We start from the raw sequence: 21,039 nt of genomic DNA on the forward strand, positions 1-21,039 counted from the left end.
ATATATATAAACCAAATTAACATGTCTCGCGGCACTCCTGCTTCCTGCTCAGTTATGTCCGGACTAATCGGGTCAACAGGATTCTTAGAATTAAATTGTGGTATGGATATGGCTAGAAGATGGGTCTGTCCCTTCAGAGTCTGGGGAAATGTGGAAAGATGGCCAGATAAGGACAAAAAAAGAGGTCTGGCTTTCATGAAAGTCAATTCTGGCACTGAAACGAAATCAGCCATAAAGTGCTTTTATGTTATTTTATCAAATGAACATTGCATTCCCTGGGATCTGATAGATGAAGACCACTATTTACTGTTATTGGTTTATAAAGTTTCTTATATCGTTTTGGCTTTATCTAATCAATGGTAACTTCCATAGTTGTTTTCTCTTGCCCTCTCTTCATCCCTCTTTCTCACTCTATCCCATCCCCCCTCTAGGTCCCATTTTTCGGGCCGCTGTTTGATGGAGCCATAGTGGATGAGAAGATCCTTCCCACCATGGTCCGGGCTACAGCCCTCAATGCCAGCAGGGCTCTAAAATCCCTCATCCCCCTCTACCAGAACTTGTATCCTTCTCCATCTCTCTACCCTGACTCTGCCTACCCCAGCCGTCCAGCACACTGCCTGTAGGGGGGAGATAAAACCACAATACACTGCGTGATCTGTTACGCCTATCCTCGCCTGTGGCTAGTGCTGTCACGTTAACGTGTTTGTTGAGCTTGTAATTTTTCACTAGCAAGGGAAATCAGTAGTGTGTGTGTGTGTGTGTGTGTCAACTTGCTGTAGCGACGGGCAATGGAAATAGGTTGACAGACAGACCAGCTCCTGACTGCACTGCAAGCTAAAGAGACTGCACTGCGTCTCTCTCGCTCGATAATTATCGATGTCTCATCACCTTCTGCACTGTATTTTCAACATGTAGAGCTTCACATTCTGCTTGGTGCAAAGAGGTGACAGCATTTTTCTCCAATAGACCGCAGGAGCCTCTGATCATTGCCCATCGTCTCCTAACGATGATTCAGAGCAATTTGCTTTTGAAATGGTTTGGTAGTGGTTTGGTAGTCTTATTTTGCCTCCTCTACTTTGACTCACACCAGCGCCAATATCATGGCTACTCTTAAAAACATGAATTTTACTTGATCCCTTTGAATGGCACATTTTTGGGGTGATTACGTAGCTTAATTTTTGCCCAATTGTTTCAATGTTTTCCAATAATGAAATGCTTCAGTAGCAGTTTCTTTCGCGTGGCCTCCTCTTTCTTCTCACTAATAACATGGCTTTTAAACTCAGTCCATCACTAATAACATGGCTTTTAAGCTCAGTCCATCACTAATAACATGGCTTTTAAACTCAGTCCATCACTAATAACATGGCTTTTAAACTCAGTCCATCACTAATAACATGGCTTTTAAACTCAGTCCATCACTAATAACATGGCTTTTAAACTCAGTCCATCACTTATGTTGATCCTTTTGAATAGTAGCATATTTTTGCCAAATAGTTTCAATATTGTCCAATAATAATATCGCTGTAACAATGTATGTAATGTCAGTATGAACGTTAATGCTTCAGTATATTATACCTTGACTCAATAGGAAAAGCCTCCAGCAGTTTCTATGCCATGTAGAAATAAACTCAAATCTATAACCAAGTACCACTTTGCCCTCCAGTCCAGTTTGCTTCTAGGTACTGAAGTGAATGTGTAATTTCACCTATACTTTCTTCCCCATTTGTCATTTATTTTATTCCTCCCTGGAAAGTGCTACTATGTTGACCACTCAAGCTCACATGCTTCAATCCCCACCTCTAAATATCTCAACCCTCTAACCCCTCTTTTCAAGCTCTCCTCTTTTCAAAAAAGGATAATACTGCTCGAAAACAAAGCAAAAAATAAGGGGGTGAAAAGCCATTCGCATCTGCCATGTCCTCGGAGGGAATGATTGTTTGGCTCGGCTTGAGACTGCTCGCAGCAATCTCACCCGTGTGTGTGTGTGTGGGGGGGGGGGCAGAGCAGGGCTCGATACTGGACTGGGCTATTGATTGGCGTGAGTTGCACCGGTCGATGGGCCTGACAGCCAGAATTACAGTAATCTGTCATTATCGACGGATGTCTTTCCAGACTATCTCTCTATCTGCCTCCAGACCCTCTTTGTTTTGTTTCTTTCCACTCTTTTTAAAAAATGTCTTTTTACTTCAGGTTTTCTTACTCTTTTGACGAAATGTGTGAGCGAGGGGGACAGAGAGATCTTGTCTTTCAGCAGGCAGCTAATTGAAGTCTGTGTAAGGGATGATTCATAGCGATGTTTTAAGCCTGTGTGTGTGTGTGCGCCCGCTGTTGCTGCTTTCGTGTTTGCGTGTTAAGGGAGATGTTCTCTAAATGCCTTCCACTGAGGGGCTTTTAGGGAGCACTGAGGCAGAAAAAATTGAGTGGCCCCACTGGACCAGCAACACTGTGACACTGAGCAGTACTTAGTTACCTGTTGATAGAGCAGCAGAGCACAGCCAGTAAACGGTCGGTGGGTGGGTGGGTGGGAGGGCGGGCTATTCTCTCCTTTCATTCCTCAACAGTAGGTGTACAATGGTTCTGCAACAACACCCCCCACACCACCACCTCTGACTGATCGTTCTTGTACAATGTGACCAAACAACATGATTGATTATGATGATTGTAATGGCGTTGTTAGTGAAATCCACTGGCGAAAAGGATTTCCTGTCTTCCTCTAAGGATGATTGGTTATTTCCTGTGTTCTGGAATGAGTCCTTGTTTTGTTTTATGGAACAAATTTAGCTTTCAGTGATGTCATTTTCCTTTTTCGATTAGGAAACAGGGTGCGCGGATTGGAAATTGAAGACTCGACCGATATACTATTGAATAGTGGACTCATAGAATTACATATTGAGTCCCTATTTAATAATGTATGATCTCTGTGAGTGGACTTGAAATCAGGTCAAACTGCGTTACAGCAGCAAACTGGAGCTTGTAGTGATGGTGTGACGTAGGTTAGTTCCCCCACACTCCCCCTGGAGTGCAGCGGTGCCCAACCCCGGAGCGGCTAAGTGATCCTGTTCATAAAGGAGAACACTGGGTTCTTTATCTCCTCCAGAGGCTGCCCGCCTGCCGACCGCCTTGCTTTGTGAAACCACATCAAAAGAGCCTTTTCTCCTCTTATTCTTCTCTTCTTCGTCCTCTGCGTACCTTTTACTGAACGGAGCAGCGCCTTTTTGTTTGAGTTGTGGTTTCAGATGTTGCAAACACTCTCTGTCCGCCATCTATCCCTTTACCTCTTTTTTTTCTCTCTCTCCTCTGCCTCTTCTCCCCTCCTCCTGCACGTGCCCGTCGACCCCGCTCTCCTCCACACTAAGTTTCGGTTCATGCTCTTGGCCCCGGGGCTCGTCCATCTGCCTCCACTCACTGATCCCTCATTTGCCATGACTGTGAAATCAGTGCTTGGAAGGGAAAAATGGCCCCCTTTCTCTGCTGCTGGTCTTAATGTCTGGTGGACTCAAATAGCAGATAGCTGCTACAGTACCTGGCGTCAGGCAGCGCTGCGAATCATGGCACGTCATGGAGCTACTGGGCAAACACAGCCAGAGAGAGGCTCAGGGTAACACAGGCAGCATAACCCAGGCCTCTATCCTATCGCAGATATCAGGCTTTTGTTGCTACATCGCTAAGAGTAATCCAAGGGTCATTCAAACAGCCAGTTTGGAGATCTGTTCTGTGGCAGTCTCTCACACACACACAAATGCACTCCCTCCCAGTGTGTTTGGGGGCAGTGTGATAAAATGCTTTTAGCGTACCGGCTTGGAAAGTTGTTAGCTCGCATTGCACAGGATAAGTTAACCATATGCCTGAGCGGCGCGGCAAACCGCGTGACCACGCTGGTTGGTTAGTTTTTTAAATGTTTGAGTGTGATTAGAGCTAGGTTGACCTCTCTGGCCGTAGGGCCAGGAGCTCGACCATCTCCCCTCTAGACCACCTCTACAGCCGGTGGACCATGTGGTCTGTCCGAGGTAAAGGCCCCTTGATAATGTTCAACAACACAGCCTCTGGTCTCCCTCTGTTTTTGCCTATCTGGTATGTGTGTTTAGGAGAATAGGGGACTGTCAAGCTGTTTGGAAGGCAGACTAAAATGTAACTGTGTGAGCCACGGCCATCTTCCATCTGTCAGTGGCCGATTGTGGAGCCGGGGAGACAATGTTGGTTGTGGAGGAGGGGGGGAGAGAGGAGAGTTGCTAAGCGGCTTCCCTATTGGCCCTGCCAGTCCAGTGGTTTGTGTGCGAGCCAGTGAGAGTATGGCAGTAGGGACAGCCACACACACACACACACACTGGCTTCTGATTGGCAGCAATCACTGCCCTGCTGCTGGGGTCAGCATATGGTGGATCGTGATAGTGGTGGGATAGAGGGAGCGTTGGGTCAGTGCCTTCCTCCCTTTGCTCTGACTCTGCCTTTTCCAAAGGCAACCGAGCTGATGAAAGCTTTGGGCTTGGGCTCCTTTTGTCCCTTCACTCTCCCCCACACACAACCAGGCCCAGCCAAACGCCTAACGAGCAGCGCAGCCGCACACAGCTAGCTCCCACAATGGGCCCCATTGTGTCCCAGTAGCACTGCGGCCTGCTGGACTGTGTGTGTGATGGGGGGAGGGGGTTAGCTACTCGCTAATTGTTTCCTGTCGACGTGTAAAAGGGGGGAGTAAATAAAGAAACATAGGCGGGGTCACAACTAATTGCTTTCTCCCACTCCTCTTCTCCTTTGACCCTAGCTGCTCTGTCCTCCTGACCTCCGTGATGCTGATGATGACTCTGGCTGCATGGAAATCTACTTATTTATTAATTTAGCACAGACGACATGATCTGTACACTAATTTGGATACATCTCTCGACTACCGTGCTCTCTCGTACATTGTCAGCCAATTGAATTTAGATAAGAAGTAGATCTGGTTATCGATCTAATTGCATTCTAATGTGAAATTATATATCAAGACGCATCCATGAGCACATTATTATTTTCCTATGCATAATTATTTTCTTAATGCCCGTTACTATTTATACAGTTGATATCAGTCAGTGTTTATGGAACGTCTTCAACCTTGTTGTTTTATCTCCTAGTTAATCACGTTCTGGTTTTCCAGCTATGTTGTTGTGTTGTCTCTTTCGTGCCTCAGCATCAGAACTGTGCTCACACATAAGCTAGAGGCATAATGGGGATTGTTTTTATAAGAAGGCTTGTTCTTTCAGCCCCCCTCCTTGTTGGGGAAAGTGGGTAAACAAGCTAACCCCTCGGGGGGCTCGGAGGCACGGATGTGGAGAGCGGGCTCTCTGACAAGGTGTTTAGGATTCGCCGCAGGTTGGCTACAGGCGCCAAGATGAGGTGTGTGTGTTGGCCACGGGTCAGTTGCATGCTGTATGCTCGTAGATGAGCTGTCTGACTGGTAGCCCACAGCCTGAATCAATGCAAACTACCTGTGGACCCATCTAGGCCCAAGACCACCAGCTGCCTGGATAAACACACTAGAACCACATCAGAACAGAACCAGTCTTCACCCAGAGCTGTTGTTGCTACTATAGAGCTGACTGTCCTCGATCATTATAAAGACTGGCTTTTTAAGAGCACACATCTCCTCTTAGTTGCTTTCAATCCTCAACAACAAAAATAATTCAAAAGGTTAATGTGACTGCCTTGAGTCCTCACTCTTGCATCCTTTAGGAATGTGTTTTTAAACCAATAGAGAACTGCACTATAATCAGGAAATGTATCATCTGATCTATGGCTGTACAGTTCAAATTAATAGAATACATACGTGTATTGGCTGTATAAAACGATTTATAACTGAGTCTCCTACATACAGAGCACAGTCCAGGGGGGAAAACGATTGACAGAAAAGCATGTAAACTGCCCCGCTTTCTGCAAATTCATGAATCATAATTTCCAGGTACGTGCGTGTATATGCATTTGTTCATGCCCGGGATAACATTAACACTCCCTCTGTGCCTTTAAATGTTACATAATCGTTGAATTTGCGTCAACAGGCACACGGCGCGAGCAGTGAGCACCGTCTCACCATCGGACGGGGTGGAGAGAAAGGGGCAGAACGGGCGACAGATAAATCAGGGCTGCAGGTCAGGTCCGCAAGCAATATTTCACAGGCAGGCCAGGCCTCCAATTGGGTTTGGTAGGAGATTAATAGGAGTGGATCTGACTCCAGAGGGCCCCAGATCTATGTCTGTGTGGCCCCAGGCGGAGAAGCATTAGCTGGGCTATCTCTCCTCTCATCTGGTGGCTGGGGATGGAGCGAGGGGTGCATTGGCTGTAATGACAAGGAGGGCTATGGCAGCCAGCCGCAGCTCCCTCCGTCCTCCTCCCAGTAATAAAATCACTGTTAGGGCTTCGATATCACAGCCATCAGATGGGGGAATAAACCGATTACCCTGCACTTCAGGGCACACTCAGATTTCTGTAATCATAGTCTGTAAAAGTCCTTAAATGAAATGATTTATGTGATGTTTTTTCTTTCTTTCTGCTCTATTCTCTCTACCATTGCCCTGTAGCCCTGTAGCGCAGAATAAAGCAGGTAGCTAATCGAACGCTGCCAGTCAGAATCACTGATGTTGGGCCCATTTCTGCTACCCCATATTATTATTTTTTTTTTACCATCATTCAATTTGATAATTCTGGTGCTGTGAGATAAGCAGTGGAGTCCTAGGATTCTTGTAGTCGCTGGTCCGATGACTAACGCTCATCACGCAGGTGTCTGTGGTTATTTCAAAGTACCGGAGCTCCGTCCAAAATGGCATACCCTATATAGTACACTACTTTTGACCAGAGCCCAGAGGAAATGTAGTGTCATTAACCCCGACCTTCACCAAAACCCTATTGTTGGGCCGTTTTACTGTTCGGGATGCTTCAGTCAATGAGCCTAATTGTCAGTCGATGTTGAATGTAATGTGCGTTCTGAACTGGTTTGATGATCATGTCCATATTGTCTCTCCTATTCTAGTGGGGCCCCAGTGGCCTGGCTGGCACATTGCAGAGATGTAATTGAGGCAGTGTGGAGGGACAGTCACTGAGACATTGGGAAATGTGTCCCCTCTCTCTCTGTAGCTATGCTCTTGTCTCACAATAGAGCAGTGGGCTCTCCACATTCTGCATGCATTTTCTTTCTGAAGATGCCAGCAGTGCAACACCCCACGGAGGACTGCTAGGTTAAAATAATAGAGCTCGATGTGGTGTGAGAGGAGGAATGAGCAAGTGTGCAATTTAAAAAATCATCTCTCAGCTGTGTGTGTCTGACACCCTGTAGGTGTCAGTTCGGTCCCCTAGCTAGGCGTACACGTCTCCCCTCTCGGGTCCATACGGTTTGGAATAGTGCCGCGTTAAAACAATTCAATGTTAGCTATTTGACTCATTGGGCACGAAAGTCTGATATGTGCCCTCTGTACAGCTCATGCGTATTGTCTGCATTAACTGATGGGTCAATTCTCCCGACGACTCTTCTTTTTACAGATGAAGTGTATTTTTTGGATTCTTCTTTTTTTCATGTTCAATTGTCATTGTGTGTGAGCTCTGAGGTTTGTAGCAGGTCAGTGATGAGCTCTGAGGTTTGTAGCAGGTCAGTGATGAGCTCTGGGGTTTGTAGCAGGTCAGTGATGAGCCTGAGTTCACGCTGTGTAGCAGGTCAGTGATGAGCTCTGAGGTTTGTAGCAGGTCAGTGATGAGCCTGAGTTCACGCTGTGTAGCAGGTCAGTGATGAGCCTGAGTTCTCTCTGTGTAGCAGGTCAGTGATGAGCCTGAGTTCTCTCTGTGTAGCAGGTCAGTGATGAGCCTGAGTTCTCTCTGTGTAGCAGGTCAGTGATGAGCCTGAGTTCTCTCTGTGTAGCAGGTCAGTGATGGGCCTGAGTTCTCTCTGTGTAGCAGGTCAGTGATGGGCCTGAGTTCTCTCTGTGTAGCAGGTCAGTGATGAGCCTGAGTTCTCTCTGTGTAGCAGGTCAGTGATGAGCCTGAGTTCTCTCTGTGTAGCAGGTCAGTGATTGGAGTGCTGCTCTGCTCTGCTCAGTGGAGAGACCGACGCTCTTGGCCCTGAATCTCCAAATGGAGCGGAGAGCAGCGGCTTGTTTAGAGCAACACAGTGCTCTGGGGAGGCTGGCAGCTCTCTCCTCCTCCTGGCACACTCACTCCTTCATAACAGAGGGGGAGGGAGGCAGGGCACAACAACAACAAAAAGTGATCAATTTGGAGGCTATCAGCAGCAGCATGTTCTGTGTGCTGAATTAACACAACGCCAGGGAACTGTTCCTGTAGCCCACCACTCCCCCCACACACACACACACACACACACACACAGCCTCCTCCACGCGCGCACACACACTCTCCACCACTGATAATGTGCTAACAAGCTCGCTTCTGGTGTCTCTTCACTGGCAATTTGTCCTCTTTCCTCCGAGAGCCGGGAGTTGAGCGCGGTGACAATGACAAGCTCGGTAGGAAGGGGGGAGCCAGGTGCATTTTTCCCTTGTTGCCTTTTTGCCTTTCATCCACAGGGAAAATGAGTTTCTGGTGATACACAAAAGCCCCCTTTCTTTTCCCCCTCTCTCCTCTCCTGCTCCACTCCCCTCTCGAGAGACTGGAAGGCTGGAGAGAGAACCATACACATTCTCTAAAGACACTTTTCTTCTTTAACAAGCTGTTAAAAGTAATGCCCATCAAATTCAATTACAGTATATTTGTAGCCGGCCAGGGCATGTTTGATGGTTGAAAGATGTGTAATGCAAAAATCTGTTTTTCTCTTCACCTCGTTGTTTTTTTTTTTGAAGACACAAAAGAGCATCTCCAAGTCAACAGTGCAGAGGATTAGTTGTCGTGGTGACAGGGTGGCATTAGTGACGCAACACCAGGGTGAGTTGGCGGACACACGCAGAGCAGGGACAGGCGAAGAGGAGACAAGGAGGCTGAAATGATTACATTAAATAACGCAGCAGTGGCGCTTCTATGTCTCGCTCCTCCTCTCAAAACTGAGGTCAGCCACAGCTACTGTTGTCCGACAATGCATGTTGGGCTACCTACATACAGGTCCCCCAACTCAGTACTTCACACTGTAACGTGTGTGCAGTGAATGAGGGTTATGTACAGTACTGATACTATACACTCAGACAGGCATGTGTCCTAAGAAACACAGGCTCTGCTCCTGGGTTGGAACGTACTTCATACAGTAACCTGCCTGGGTGTCGTTGAATGAGTCAGGATGATGCACTGATATCAAGACCCAATTGACACACACGCACTATGTTTTTCATTTCATTGGCGTGGGTAAACTGTAGAAAACCTGTTGACTTGATGAAGCGCTGTGTTGCAGAATCTGCCTTGTCCCTCCATCTCAGACATCCATCCAGAGTGGTGATTGGTTGTGTTGTTTTCCTCCCAGTGTTTGTGTGCCCTAGTGTCAGAGTGACGTGTTGTGTTGGAGCCGTGTGGGGCGTCTTTCTCTCTTAAGTGGCATGAAGAGGTGAGGTGTTGACGTCTCATCTGGTGGCTGCTGGCTGCATTAACTTGTTCCTTCATTATTATTGTGACACACATAGGCGCTCACACAGAACACACACCGTGCTCCAAGGCCTTCTCACAGCCCTGAGCGGCATCTTTGATAGCTTTAACTGTGAGCAGGAAGTGGGGTGCTGGGAAAAGGCAGGTGGCAGATCCACTGGAGTGCTGTCCTCCCCCTGCTGTGCAGCCTATCATACTTTACCATGTTAGACGTCAAACTGTGTGTGTGTTACCGTTTAACAATGTTTTGCTGCTGTTCCTTGTGTCAGCGTTTGCCAGGTGGCTCCTCACCCTGCGCAGTGAAACACTCGGCTGCTCCCAAAATATCCTGTCCCCTTCCTCACTCCAGCAGAAGAGGGTCCTCGCCCTTTCTGTCTCTCTCTGTCACATGCTCTCTCTCTCTCCCACGTTCTCTCTCTCTCTCTGGTTGTCTTTACCTCCCTCTCTCTCCACTTCTCTCTAGCCCCTCTGCCTGCCATATTCATGTGGGAAAGCCATATGCAACATCCTAACTAATCCAATCTTATCCATTAACAGAATATCATCATTTTTACCTAACTGGATAATAGAGACAGTAAAAAGGCCACTGTTGCCAAATGTCATGATATTGAAAAGCCGATGTTGGGTTCCTAGCACACTTTTGATAGTATGGGTTGGACGAAGATGGTTGTGTCTTTCGTCTCATTTTACCTTGGAGCTTCTAATGGTAGTGGATGATTGTCATAATGACCAGAGAGTCTCTGATTAGGGAGACTTATTTGGTTCACACACACACGGGAAGAGAGGGGGAGATTTGATCACAACTCTGTCGAATAAGTATGTGGGTACAATGCTGCACAGGTAATGCAGTCCCGAAGGGCATTATCGCCAACCTCCTTATGTTTTCCTCCTGGTCAGTTTCACATTTTCTATAAGATTGTACCTCCCTTTTGAGAGAGAGGTCCTGTGCCCTAATGTCTTCCATACTGAATGACATTTCACCCTTGACCTGTGGACCAGCTACGAGGAGAGAGCCCGTTACCTGGAGACCATCGTCCAGCACCACCTGGAGCCAACCACCTTCGAGGACTACGCAGCGAGGGTCTTCTGCCCCGCCCCCTACCACCACCACCTCTCAGACCCCGGTATGACACTCTCTCTACTCGGTCTGTAGCCCATCACAGTCCATCTTTCATATACTGCAACCAGTGGTGGAAAAAGTACCCAAATGTCATACTGCAGTAAAAGTAGTCACCCAGTAAAATACTACTTGAATAAAAGTCTTAAAGTATTTGGTTTTGAATATGCTTAAGCATCAAAAGTGAAAGTATAAATAATTTCCGATTACGTATATTAAGCGAACCAGACGGCATAATTTCCGTGTTTTTTTTTGTTTATTTTACGGATAGCCAGGGACACGCTCCAACACTCAGACATCATTTACAAGTGTGTGAATTGTACCATTTTCCTGTCCTGCTAAGCATTCAAAATGTAACGAGTACTTTTGGGTGTCAGGGAAAATGTATGGAGTAAAAAGTACATTTTTTTTTTTTTTTGGAATGTAGTGAAGTAAAAGTTGTGATAAATATACATACTAAAGTGTTTTTACTTAAGTACTCTTGTAATCTCAGTTGGCAGTAGAGAAGTTTGGCCTGTTTGAGAAATTATCCGCAAATTCGTCTGTGTAGTTATGAGTTAGGCGGTATTGGCGTTGAGAACCTCCTTCACTTACTGCAATAACCTTAACCGCACTAGTTCTGTCGATGCACCTGTCATTTCTTTCTGTATTCTTGTAACAATGCACACTGTGTTTCCCCTGGATAGACCCCCCCCACACACACACACGCATATGGAGCACTTAGCCACGTCTCACACTCCCCTACATAGCGTAGTGCCCTCTCTCCCTCCCCAGTTAGGGCCCCTTGTGGAGTGATAAGTGCTCTTCCAGGACCTGGGCTTGTTTGGCTGACACACCTGGTTTCATGGTCCAACATCACATTGATTCTCTCTCCAGCTTCATTGTCTCTGCTCTGTGGCGACAGGCTACATCACATTGATTCTCTCTCCAGCTTCACTGTCTCTGCTCTGTGGCGACAGGCTACATCACATTGATTCTCTCTCCAGCTTCATTGTCTCTGCTCTGTGGCGACAGGCTACATCACATTGATTCTCTCTCCAGCTTCATTGTCTCTGCTCTGTGGCGACAGGCTACATCACAGTGATTCTCTCTCCAGCTTCATTGTCTCTGCTCTGTGGCGACAGGCTACATCACAGTGATTCTCTCTCCAGCTTCATTGTCTCTGCTCTGTGGCGACAGGCTACATCACAGTGATTCTCTCTCCAGCTTCATTGTCTCTGCTCTGTGGCGACAGGCTACATCACATGCATGCCGGAAATGAAAGGGTCAGTCACCCGGAAGACTTGTCCTTATATCCAATCTTAAAGGAGAGCATTCTAACTGTGACACAGAGCAGTTCTCTCTGTCCTCTTCTTTCTAATGTTAGTCACAGATGTAAGAAGGTGTGTGCTTATTAAAAGCAGTAGCTTACATTAAGAGAGTAAAATAAATACAATCTAGAATTTTTTTCAAAAATCCCTAAAGATTTTCAATCTGTCCATGACGTTGCTTTTTGACAGTTTGAATTTGTGACCCTTTCATTTGTGAAAAGATGCATGTGTATTGTACATGTTTTTTGTTCCGCACAGTGAGAAGCATAAGCATGTTTTGTGGCTGAAAAATACCCCAATAAATATTAGGGAAATGTAATTATGTCATTGACCTGTGCTTCAGCAAACATTAGCCTCCTAGTACAGAATGTGATGAGTATCTTTCAGCCCTAAAACCTTGCCTTAATTCTTGCCTTTGTGTTGATAACACCAGTCCACGATGGACTCTGTTCCTCTTAACCCCAAATGATCATATTTCTGTTTTGTTTCTTTGTTTTTGATTTTTTTTTTTTCCCTTTTTTCCATTTTTTTGTTTTTTTTGTTTTATTTTCCTTTATGTTTCCCCCTTTAGATCATAATCTATCACTTGTGTATATCTAAAGGTAAGACTCCTGGAAACCCCCGCTCCCTTCTGATTCACGTGTAACAATGTTATGAGCACCCATACCTATCTGTCTCTCTCTCTCTCCACTGACCAAATCTGCTGATTTCAATCGTTCCCCGTTTCTTGTTTCTTCTCCATCATGTTGTCAGATGAGTGTCTTAACTTTAACGTTGAACCTCAGACCTTGCATGCTTCCACCATAACAGGCCTTTTCTCGTGTCGTCTTCTGTTCCTCATCACTCCCACTGTGTTTGATTCTAACCACCATCTTCCTCTGTGTGTTCCTGAGCATGAATTTACTGGAGCTCTGTTCCTTTACCTCTTTACATGTGTTCAGTAAATGTTAGGCAGTCAAGTCTGTTTTATGAGCCCAGTCAGAGCACAGTACAGTTGCTCTCTTTACTCATGGACTGACAGACGCACACACGTTATGTAGCCATTGAAGATGGCTGGCCCTGAAGATCAATATTTAAACAGCATAAACGTTGGTAAGTAAAGTGTAATCATTGCATTAATGCGCCAGTCAAACGTGTGTGTGTGTGTGTGTGTGTGATGATGTTTAGGTGGTGCTTCTGCTGTCTTTGTTCTCTGTGCACCTTCTATTGATTCCCCCTCTGCTCACACCTCTTATCTTTTCTCTCTCCTGTGGTCTTTGTCTTCTTCTTTTTGCGTTTTTCCAATCCTTTCCTTGCTTGCTCCACCCCGCTGTACCGCTCCTTCCCTGCCTACTCCTTCAAACTGCTTCATTACTTCCTCTTCCCTTTTCCTCTCCTTACCCATTTTCCAATTCACCTCTACTGACCTCCGTTGTCCTGTTGTCTCCTCTTCTACTTTCTTCTCCTCCCCTCTCTCTCCCCTGTGGCTTTGTGGCTTCTCTTCATCTTCCCCACCAAAGAGAGCTTGATATTTCTGCTCCTTCCCAAAACTCCAGTAGAAAACATTGGGCTCGGCAAGGTAAAGGGCAAAGGCTTGAAACGGAAGGTCTTTCATGCTAGCTGTGAATGGTACGCTGAAACATGAACACGGCAAAGTACCTTTTTTCTTTTTCCTTCTTACCCTGTTTCCTTCTTCTTTAGTGTCCTGTGCATTGTTCTCTGGCGGTCTAGGTGTCATATCCCTGTGTTTTAATATTACCACCATAGTTGTTTGGATTCATTTCATGCACATTGATGCTTTGATTCATCACGGTTAAAAAAAGAGCTAACTGTATTGTCTGTATAATACAGTCACTAAAACACAAGTCAAAACAATGATTTTCAAAGAGATGTAACACCTCTACCACTATAGTAGAAATTGAAGTGCATGTACTGACTTTCCCCTCGCTTTCCTTAGACTAAGGCTAATATGAGCTGGGGACTAACCTCAGAAAGGCAGGGTGTAGACTGGAGGAGTAAGATCCAGTAGTATTGGGGGGGGGCTTCAGCATTTCTGTTTTATTATTGAATGTAGTGGGTTGGCTGGGCAGGTACGGGGGTACTCTAATACCTGTGCTCTCCTTCCCTCCCTCTGTTTCTTCCCCTATCCTTCATCCCTCCCTCTCTCTCCTTCCACAGGCTCATGCCTCGAGAGTCAGGAGGGAGAAAGTCCAGCAGCAGTGCAGCTAGACGGGGCCGACCAGTTAGCCTCGCCAATGTCCCCTCGTACTAGCAAGAGCCGCATGTCCATGAAGCTCCGACGCTCCTCCGGCTCGGCCAATAAGACCTGATCGGACTTTCCCTCCGCTGATCGTCCTCCATGCAACGCCCTGCATGAGGTCACAGCCTTCAGACAAACCGACTGACTCTCTGTACTGTATAGCTAGGACTGCACTGCAACTACCAGCCTTTACCTGCTAACAGCGCTGCATCGCATGTTATGTACCCCCACTATATGGACATGGACACGCCTGCCCTGCAGGGTCAGAATCAGCATCAACCCTACTGCACCATCCTTCCAAGATGCAGGATAAGGCCTTCAACAGAGCCAGACCCTCAGGTGCCAGCCCAGGGGCCCCCAGGACTCAGCTTGTGGTAGCAGGGCCTCCAACAGAATAAACAAGTCCCCTGGTCAAGGTTAGCTATCTATGCTCACTACCACCTCAAACTTTACACAAAATATAATATACTTAGATATATAAAAGAAGCAGCATGGGTTGGTTTTGTACAGAAAGCATAAAGGCAACATGAGAGATGTGTGTTCATTGTAAGTAGCATTGTTGATGGTTGAAATCACTTGATATTAGACTGAGATGATGAACTATAGTGTGGTCTTTCTCTGCTGTTGTAGCTGAGCAGAGTGGCTAATATCCTGATCTCCCTGCTCTCTGGGCACCTGACTCTGCACCCACTAGGAAAGGGATTGTAAGAGTTTGTAAGAAAGAACAAAGAAACACAAAGTAAGAAAAGCTAATTTGTCATATTTGGTCACTGTGTCCACCGTGAGACAAATTTATATATATATATTTGTACTATATTCTGTATATACAGGAGTTGTCACTTTCTTTATGCTTGGACTGAAGCAATGTCAGCAAGTGTTCAAAGATGAGATGAACGTTTTGAAGTTGGAAAAGTTTGTTTCTAGAATTCTGAGATGGAAATTGTTTGGTTAAAGTGAAGCACTTACATTTTGGTTTTGGTTTTCACGCTAAACGTGCGACTGAGTTTGACTTTCTGAGTTCACACTACTGTTGTTCTTTTGAGGGTCACGTGTATTTTTTTTAATCGAGATTGTAAAATTGTTTTTCACCTGATAAAGAATGTTACTGATGATTTAGTTTTGTTCATATACAATGTGTTGTATTGAACCAGCCCTTTTTTCACTTATGATGACTATATTATATATATGAGAATACATATTTAAGGTGTATAGTGTTGAGGACCATACCTGGTCTGTGTACAGATTTGAATATAGCTGCCCAAAAAAAACTAGACGTCTATTAACTTTAAGATACGTAGACCAACGGTTGGATGTGTGATCAGATCTTCTGCTTGTTTCATATAAGAGGTCTTCTGCCTCGGACGTCATCACAAAGCTTGCCTGCTGAAGTTGGCCTATACAACACTGTACTGTAGCTTTGTCCACAGCTAGAAAAAGCTCATTGCTGTTAAGGTTTGTGTGTCTGTCTGTGCAACAACACAAATGAAAGAGGACCATCTCCTATGATATGGAGAAATTCCCTCCTGTAAAGTATTGGTATTAACACAGTATGTACTGTATAGGAGCTTAAACAACCATATACCGTTTCTTCACTGTCCAGCTCGCCAATAATCACCTAAATTAAATCTAGACAGTCAGGAAGTATCGAAACAATTAGCTAGACGGTTGTCTATTTTTTGCAAATTTGGACTTCGAGGGAATATAAAACATTTTCAGTGTGGCCCTCTGGACCTCGTTGAAGACCGAATGCCGTCCCTGGGGCAAAATGAGTTTGACACCACTGTTATTTATTTGGGTTCTTCTGAAACTCCAGCTAGGGTCTCTGCAGGTGGGCTTCAGATCAAGCTAATGTGCTATTTGTCGTGAACACTTCTCTACTGTCCCCTTCATGTATTGTAGCAGGTCTTCATCGTGGTCTTCCACCCTGGCCTGCTTCTCCAACAACACCTGTACCTGGGTCGTTCTTGAGTTACGATGGCATTTTGGGGGGGGATAATTTTTTATATTTTTTATTTACATGTATTTGGGTACATCTTCCTGTCTAAATCAGCTAATATGGCAGCTTAATGACTTTAAATCATGTTTACCATTATGATAGCATTGTGCCACCTGTAGGAGTAGTAACACTGAGACATTTTAGGTTGAGGATTTTCTTGTAAAGTCATTAAAAATATAAATAATTTACTAAAGTGATATGATTACTAATTTTGCTCACAATGTAAGTTCCCTTCATTTAAATTGAGTAACACCTGTTGGATTTAAACACCAAATGATCAATGAAATCCTCAAATGTATGACGTACTTAAAGGGTGTGATTAGCTAAACATTTTCGTTAATACAGACCCCTCCCTGATAAGTTTGCCACTGGAGGGAATGCTCAAGGTCGTTGTATATCTTTGCAATGAGTGATTTTCAAGGCGGTAACACCAATGACATAAAACTGATGGACAGTTTCTTTTTAAATAGCCTGTTTTTATTGATCTATACCCGGGATGGGCAACTCCAGTCCTCGGGGGCCTGATTGGTGTCACACTTTTGCCCCCACCCCTAACTCCATTAATCAAAGAATCATGATCTTCAGTTTAGAATGCAATTAGTTTAATCAGATATTAGATATGGGGGAAAAGTGTGACAGCACTCCAGCCCCCGAGGACTGGAGTTGCCTATCCCTGATCTATACAATCTATTAAATACTTTTGTTCACTATCTAGTATTCAAAATAATCGATCACTAAATCCCCAAAACATGTCAATACAACTCTACATCACTACTGGAAAAAGCCCATTTGCTTATCCTTAGTACTTTAAACAATGCATAAACATAACGTTTTGCAGTATAAAGGACTTACAATGTTTTAGTATAGATAAACTGTTCCCTATAAACAAAAACATGTATGATGTGTAACTTTTTGTCATTTTAAAGTGTGTTTCGTGGTTGCGAAGGCAAGGGAGGCAAATCCCACTGCAATTCAAGAACGACCCACCCCTTTGTCACTCCAGTTGCCAACTGTGTCCAACTTTACGACACTAACAGAGCAAACACTGCATTTTTATCTTTGAATACTGCTATTATTTTTTGTTATACTTTATCGTTATTTGCTTTCAGCTATAGGTTCTCTGCTAGAGAGGAAAGGGATTGTAAATACCTTTTTTTGGACCTTTTTGGTTGTAATATCTTTTAAAAACTGCTGCCATGTCTAAGGTCAAATCCATGTTATTTTTGTGTTACGTTTGAATATATGAGCTTGAAGTCCGTTCCGATAGTTATTATTATTATAAGATGACCAAGGATGAGAACTAAAAACTTGCCAGAGAGAGTGAGGAAATCATGCTGCATCCTTACTTAAAGCTGAGGAGATTGGATAAGATTGGTTTGCTCTCTCCCTACACTCAGACGGGACTGAAACGTGTACATACTGTAAAGTTTTTAAAAAATGACTTGCTCATTTATGGAGTTATACTGTATGTTACTACTGACCAAATACTGCATGATGCCAGTAAGCCTACTAACTGCATGTGTTGGTATAACATCTACACACACACGCGCACACACAATCACACAAAATGAAATGGTATTGGCATACTTGTATCTATACGTTTGTAATGGCTGTCCAGAAAGAGAGTGGGTGTGCAATGGAATTTGACAATAAAAAGTATTCTTACCACCTGCTTGTTATTGGAATAGCTCTTGTGAAAATCTCATCAAATACTGTATAGTAGCCATCATTCGTATGCACACAGACTTGTGTTTATTGACAATCAAAGTACGTATTTTTTTTCTCCATGTTCACTAGGCTACATATCAAAATACAACGTAATTATAACCATCGTCGCCATGAAGGAATTTATTGAGCAATTACATTTTATAGAATAAATACACTTTTAAACTCACTAAAACAGTTTTATACTCTAACAGGTAAGCTTGATTTTCTGTAGGAAAATACATCTTAATAGCCTTGCTGGTTTATAAATCAATTCCACAACTATACTGAACAAGCACATTCAATTTCCATAGGAACTACATTAACATAAAGGTGGTGAGGTCTGGTACTCTTCAGATGGCCCATTCACAGGATCAACCTCTTATTTTCATTACATGCTTATAATTACAGCTCTTGACTATTTAAAACATTTTATATACCCATTTTCACTGTTAAAATGTTTCAACAATCATTACACTGTAAATCAATCAATAATGTACATTCGTGAATATAGGCCAAAAGCAAGCGTTAAAATGTGGTCCTAGATGAAAAAATGTGTCATAACCCTTGTTTTGTCACTGTAAAGTGTGCCGGTATAGTCAGTCTTCTGATTCAGAGGTAAACACAACACAGACCCTGCTCAACTCCCACCTCAAAAAACAAGGACATTAAAGGAATAAAAACAGAACAGGTGTGGGTGTTTGGGCAGCACATAATTTGGGAAAGGCAGGCTCATCTGTCATTGCAAAAAACAAAAAAATACTATCTTGTGATGAAAATAGGCTAATGTTTTTGACCTGATCTGGTAGTATAATAAGTTACAATACAATCACATGTAGTACAAAGAAAATGCATTCATACTTTCATATGTAGTAATGAATGAATCCACTTGTTGCTCATGGGTTACAGTGTTACAGTAGACGAGGCTACTAGCAGCCGGGCCGGACTGCCATCTGTAGCAGCATCACCTGCCGGTTCTCTGTAGGGTGAGACTTGTTGATATGCCTCGTGAGCCCAGGAGAACTGAAGAAGGTAGAGGGGCAGTGCTTACAGGTGAATATCTGTTGATCTCCCTGTGTGAGGTCTGGTCTTATTAATTCTGGTCTACCCGCAATCTTCCCTGGATTCATTAGAATGTCGTCTCTCATTGCGTGCCAAACTCTGTGCTTGTCCCGAATTTCAGCGGATGGGAAATGGGCACCACACAAGTGACAGGGAAACGTGATTTGCCCACTCTCTATCTGGTTATATGGCGAGACTTTGATTGTCTCGTGCGCTGCAAGATGTTTCCTCAGATACGCTTGTCTTCGGAACTTCTTGCTGCAATAGCGACATTCGTAAATCTCCTCAACTGTCCCGGAGTTCTGTAAGAAGGGAGAGGCAACGTCAGTCTCCGGACAATGCATTGTGCTTGAGCTGTCACCCGCTCTGATGTGCAGGTCAATGCTTTTCTCTGTGACCCGGTAGCGCGGATCGAAGGGCGGCGGGCTCTCCTGTGCCCTTCTGAGTACCTGCTCTTGTCTGTGGGAGCTGTCCACCGTGATGGACCGCTGACAAATGGAGCTGTCCGGAGAGACGTGGTGCTGATTGTTAACTCTCAACTCGCTCGCATTCTCTTTCCCTTCCACGGATGTCCTCTCGTGCAACTGTGCCTCTGGTTGTGACTTTTTTGCGCTCTGTGCCTCTCCGTTGGTAACCGGACGAGGCTTATGCCACCTGCGATGAGAGGCTAGGTTGGCAGGACAGCTGAAAACTTTGTCGCACTCGGGACAGCGGTACTCTATGCGCACAATCCTGGAGCACTTGTGTTGCGCGAGGGAGAAAGGGTCAGGATATTCCTCTTTGCAGAGCTGGCAGATGAATTCTCCCAACGGTTTCTTATTACCAGAAGATGCTGTTGCTGCTTTAAATTCAGGGGTCTCCTTCTTAATTCTCAGCCCAAGCACTGGTGAGGTGGAGATTTCATCCTCTAAACTGAGCTTCCTGATCACTTTAGGCTTTTTGGATGTTGGCTTGGTCTTTCGCTCCGGCTCCATGTACGTGCGTTTCATAGCATGATGGAGAGATGGGTAGAGGTGCACAGGTGGGTCGAATTTCATATCAGAGTGTCCAAAGGGCGCGTGATTTTGTAGAAGTCTCTCTATTGAGGACACGGGCGTGCTCATCGCGAACGTCTCTGTCACGGTTGGTGAACTCATACACCGGTCGAAGAAAGATTTTTCCAACTCGGTGCCAACGGGTTTTATCGGGCTATAGGAGAGGTCAGCCCGGCCAGGAGACCCATCATGGTCCGGTTCAGTGAGGGGATAGTGTAGGGGGTATTTCCCAAAGTCCTCCCTGATCTCCACCTTGCCTGCGCTCTCCGGCAGCTGAACCTGATCCGCTTCAGCCGGGTCGCTGGTCCATGGCTCTCCAAATGTACCATCCTCGGATAACGGCACAATTGGGCACGCATTTGGCACCCCAGTTCGCTCCTCCGGTGTATGCACAGGCATGTCCACTTTTAGCAGTTCGTTGTCATTACGAGTTCTGTAAGAAGCCGCTGAGCCGCGTTTACTCCTCTTCACTAAAAATCCTCTGGGCATCTTAACGCCGGAACGGAAAGGTTCCCGGGTCAACTTTGAAGTGCCGTTACTCGTGAAGGAGCGCTCGCGGTAGCTTTCTGATAGGCGCGCGGGCGAGGTGACTACTGACAGGTGGAAGGGACGGAGGACACTGCCACATCGATGAGCGTGGCTTGTTTTTTATCTTTGGGGTCGCCTTCTGTTTTTTTGTGAAGTCACCGTTTGTGGCCAAGCCCTGTCCAATCAGCACGGACAGTGGAGTGGGCGACGCTCGTGCGTTTAAGAGACGATCCAGTTACAAAGGCATTACTAATGTGGAGTGGATTATTATAAATCAGTTACACACTTAACATTGTATCATCCCATTGGTTTTCCATGTTCTTCTTAATAACCCATCAATAACGTTACAACTTGTCTAGTGATTCACGATTTGCACGATCGAATCAGAAGATGTCCTAACCTTAAATGTTACGCTATCCATATTACATTACTAATGTCAATGTATAAGAATGAAAAAAACTGACCATGCAATTACGATATGTTTTGTGATTTTTCAACGTTTTCTCTGTGATACA

The 21,039-nt window shown here is 45.0% G+C and overlaps 2 protein-coding genes across 2 annotated transcripts in view; one reads left to right on the forward strand and one right to left on the reverse strand.

Annotated features, from left to right (window-relative positions):
* Positions 1-17,864, forward strand: part of LOC118362690 (ral GTPase-activating protein subunit alpha-1) — a 73,580-nt gene extending 55,716 nt beyond the window's left edge. The window contains 3 exon segments of the mRNA XM_035743232.2: positions 432-559; positions 10,534-10,658; positions 14,119-17,864. Of these exon segments, the coding sequence (XP_035599125.2) occupies positions 432-559; positions 10,534-10,658; positions 14,119-14,270 (405 nt within the window). The 3' untranslated portion in view covers positions 14,271-17,864.
* Positions 17,865-18,017: 153 nt separating this feature from the next.
* LOC118362062 (insulinoma-associated protein 2) lies at positions 18,018-20,725 on the reverse strand. Its single transcript, XM_035742267.2, has one exon. The coding sequence runs from the start codon at positions 20,483-20,485 to the stop codon at positions 18,830-18,832; it is 1,656 nt and encodes a 551-aa protein (XP_035598160.1). The 5' UTR covers positions 20,486-20,725; the 3' UTR covers positions 18,018-18,829.
* Positions 20,726-21,039: the final 314 nt, after the last annotated feature.

Source organism: Oncorhynchus keta, chromosome 29 (assembly GCF_023373465.1).
Source record: "Oncorhynchus keta strain PuntledgeMale-10-30-2019 chromosome 29, Oket_V2, whole genome shotgun sequence".
In the NCBI taxonomy this organism is placed as follows: Eukaryota; Metazoa; Chordata; class Actinopteri; order Salmoniformes; family Salmonidae; genus Oncorhynchus; species Oncorhynchus keta.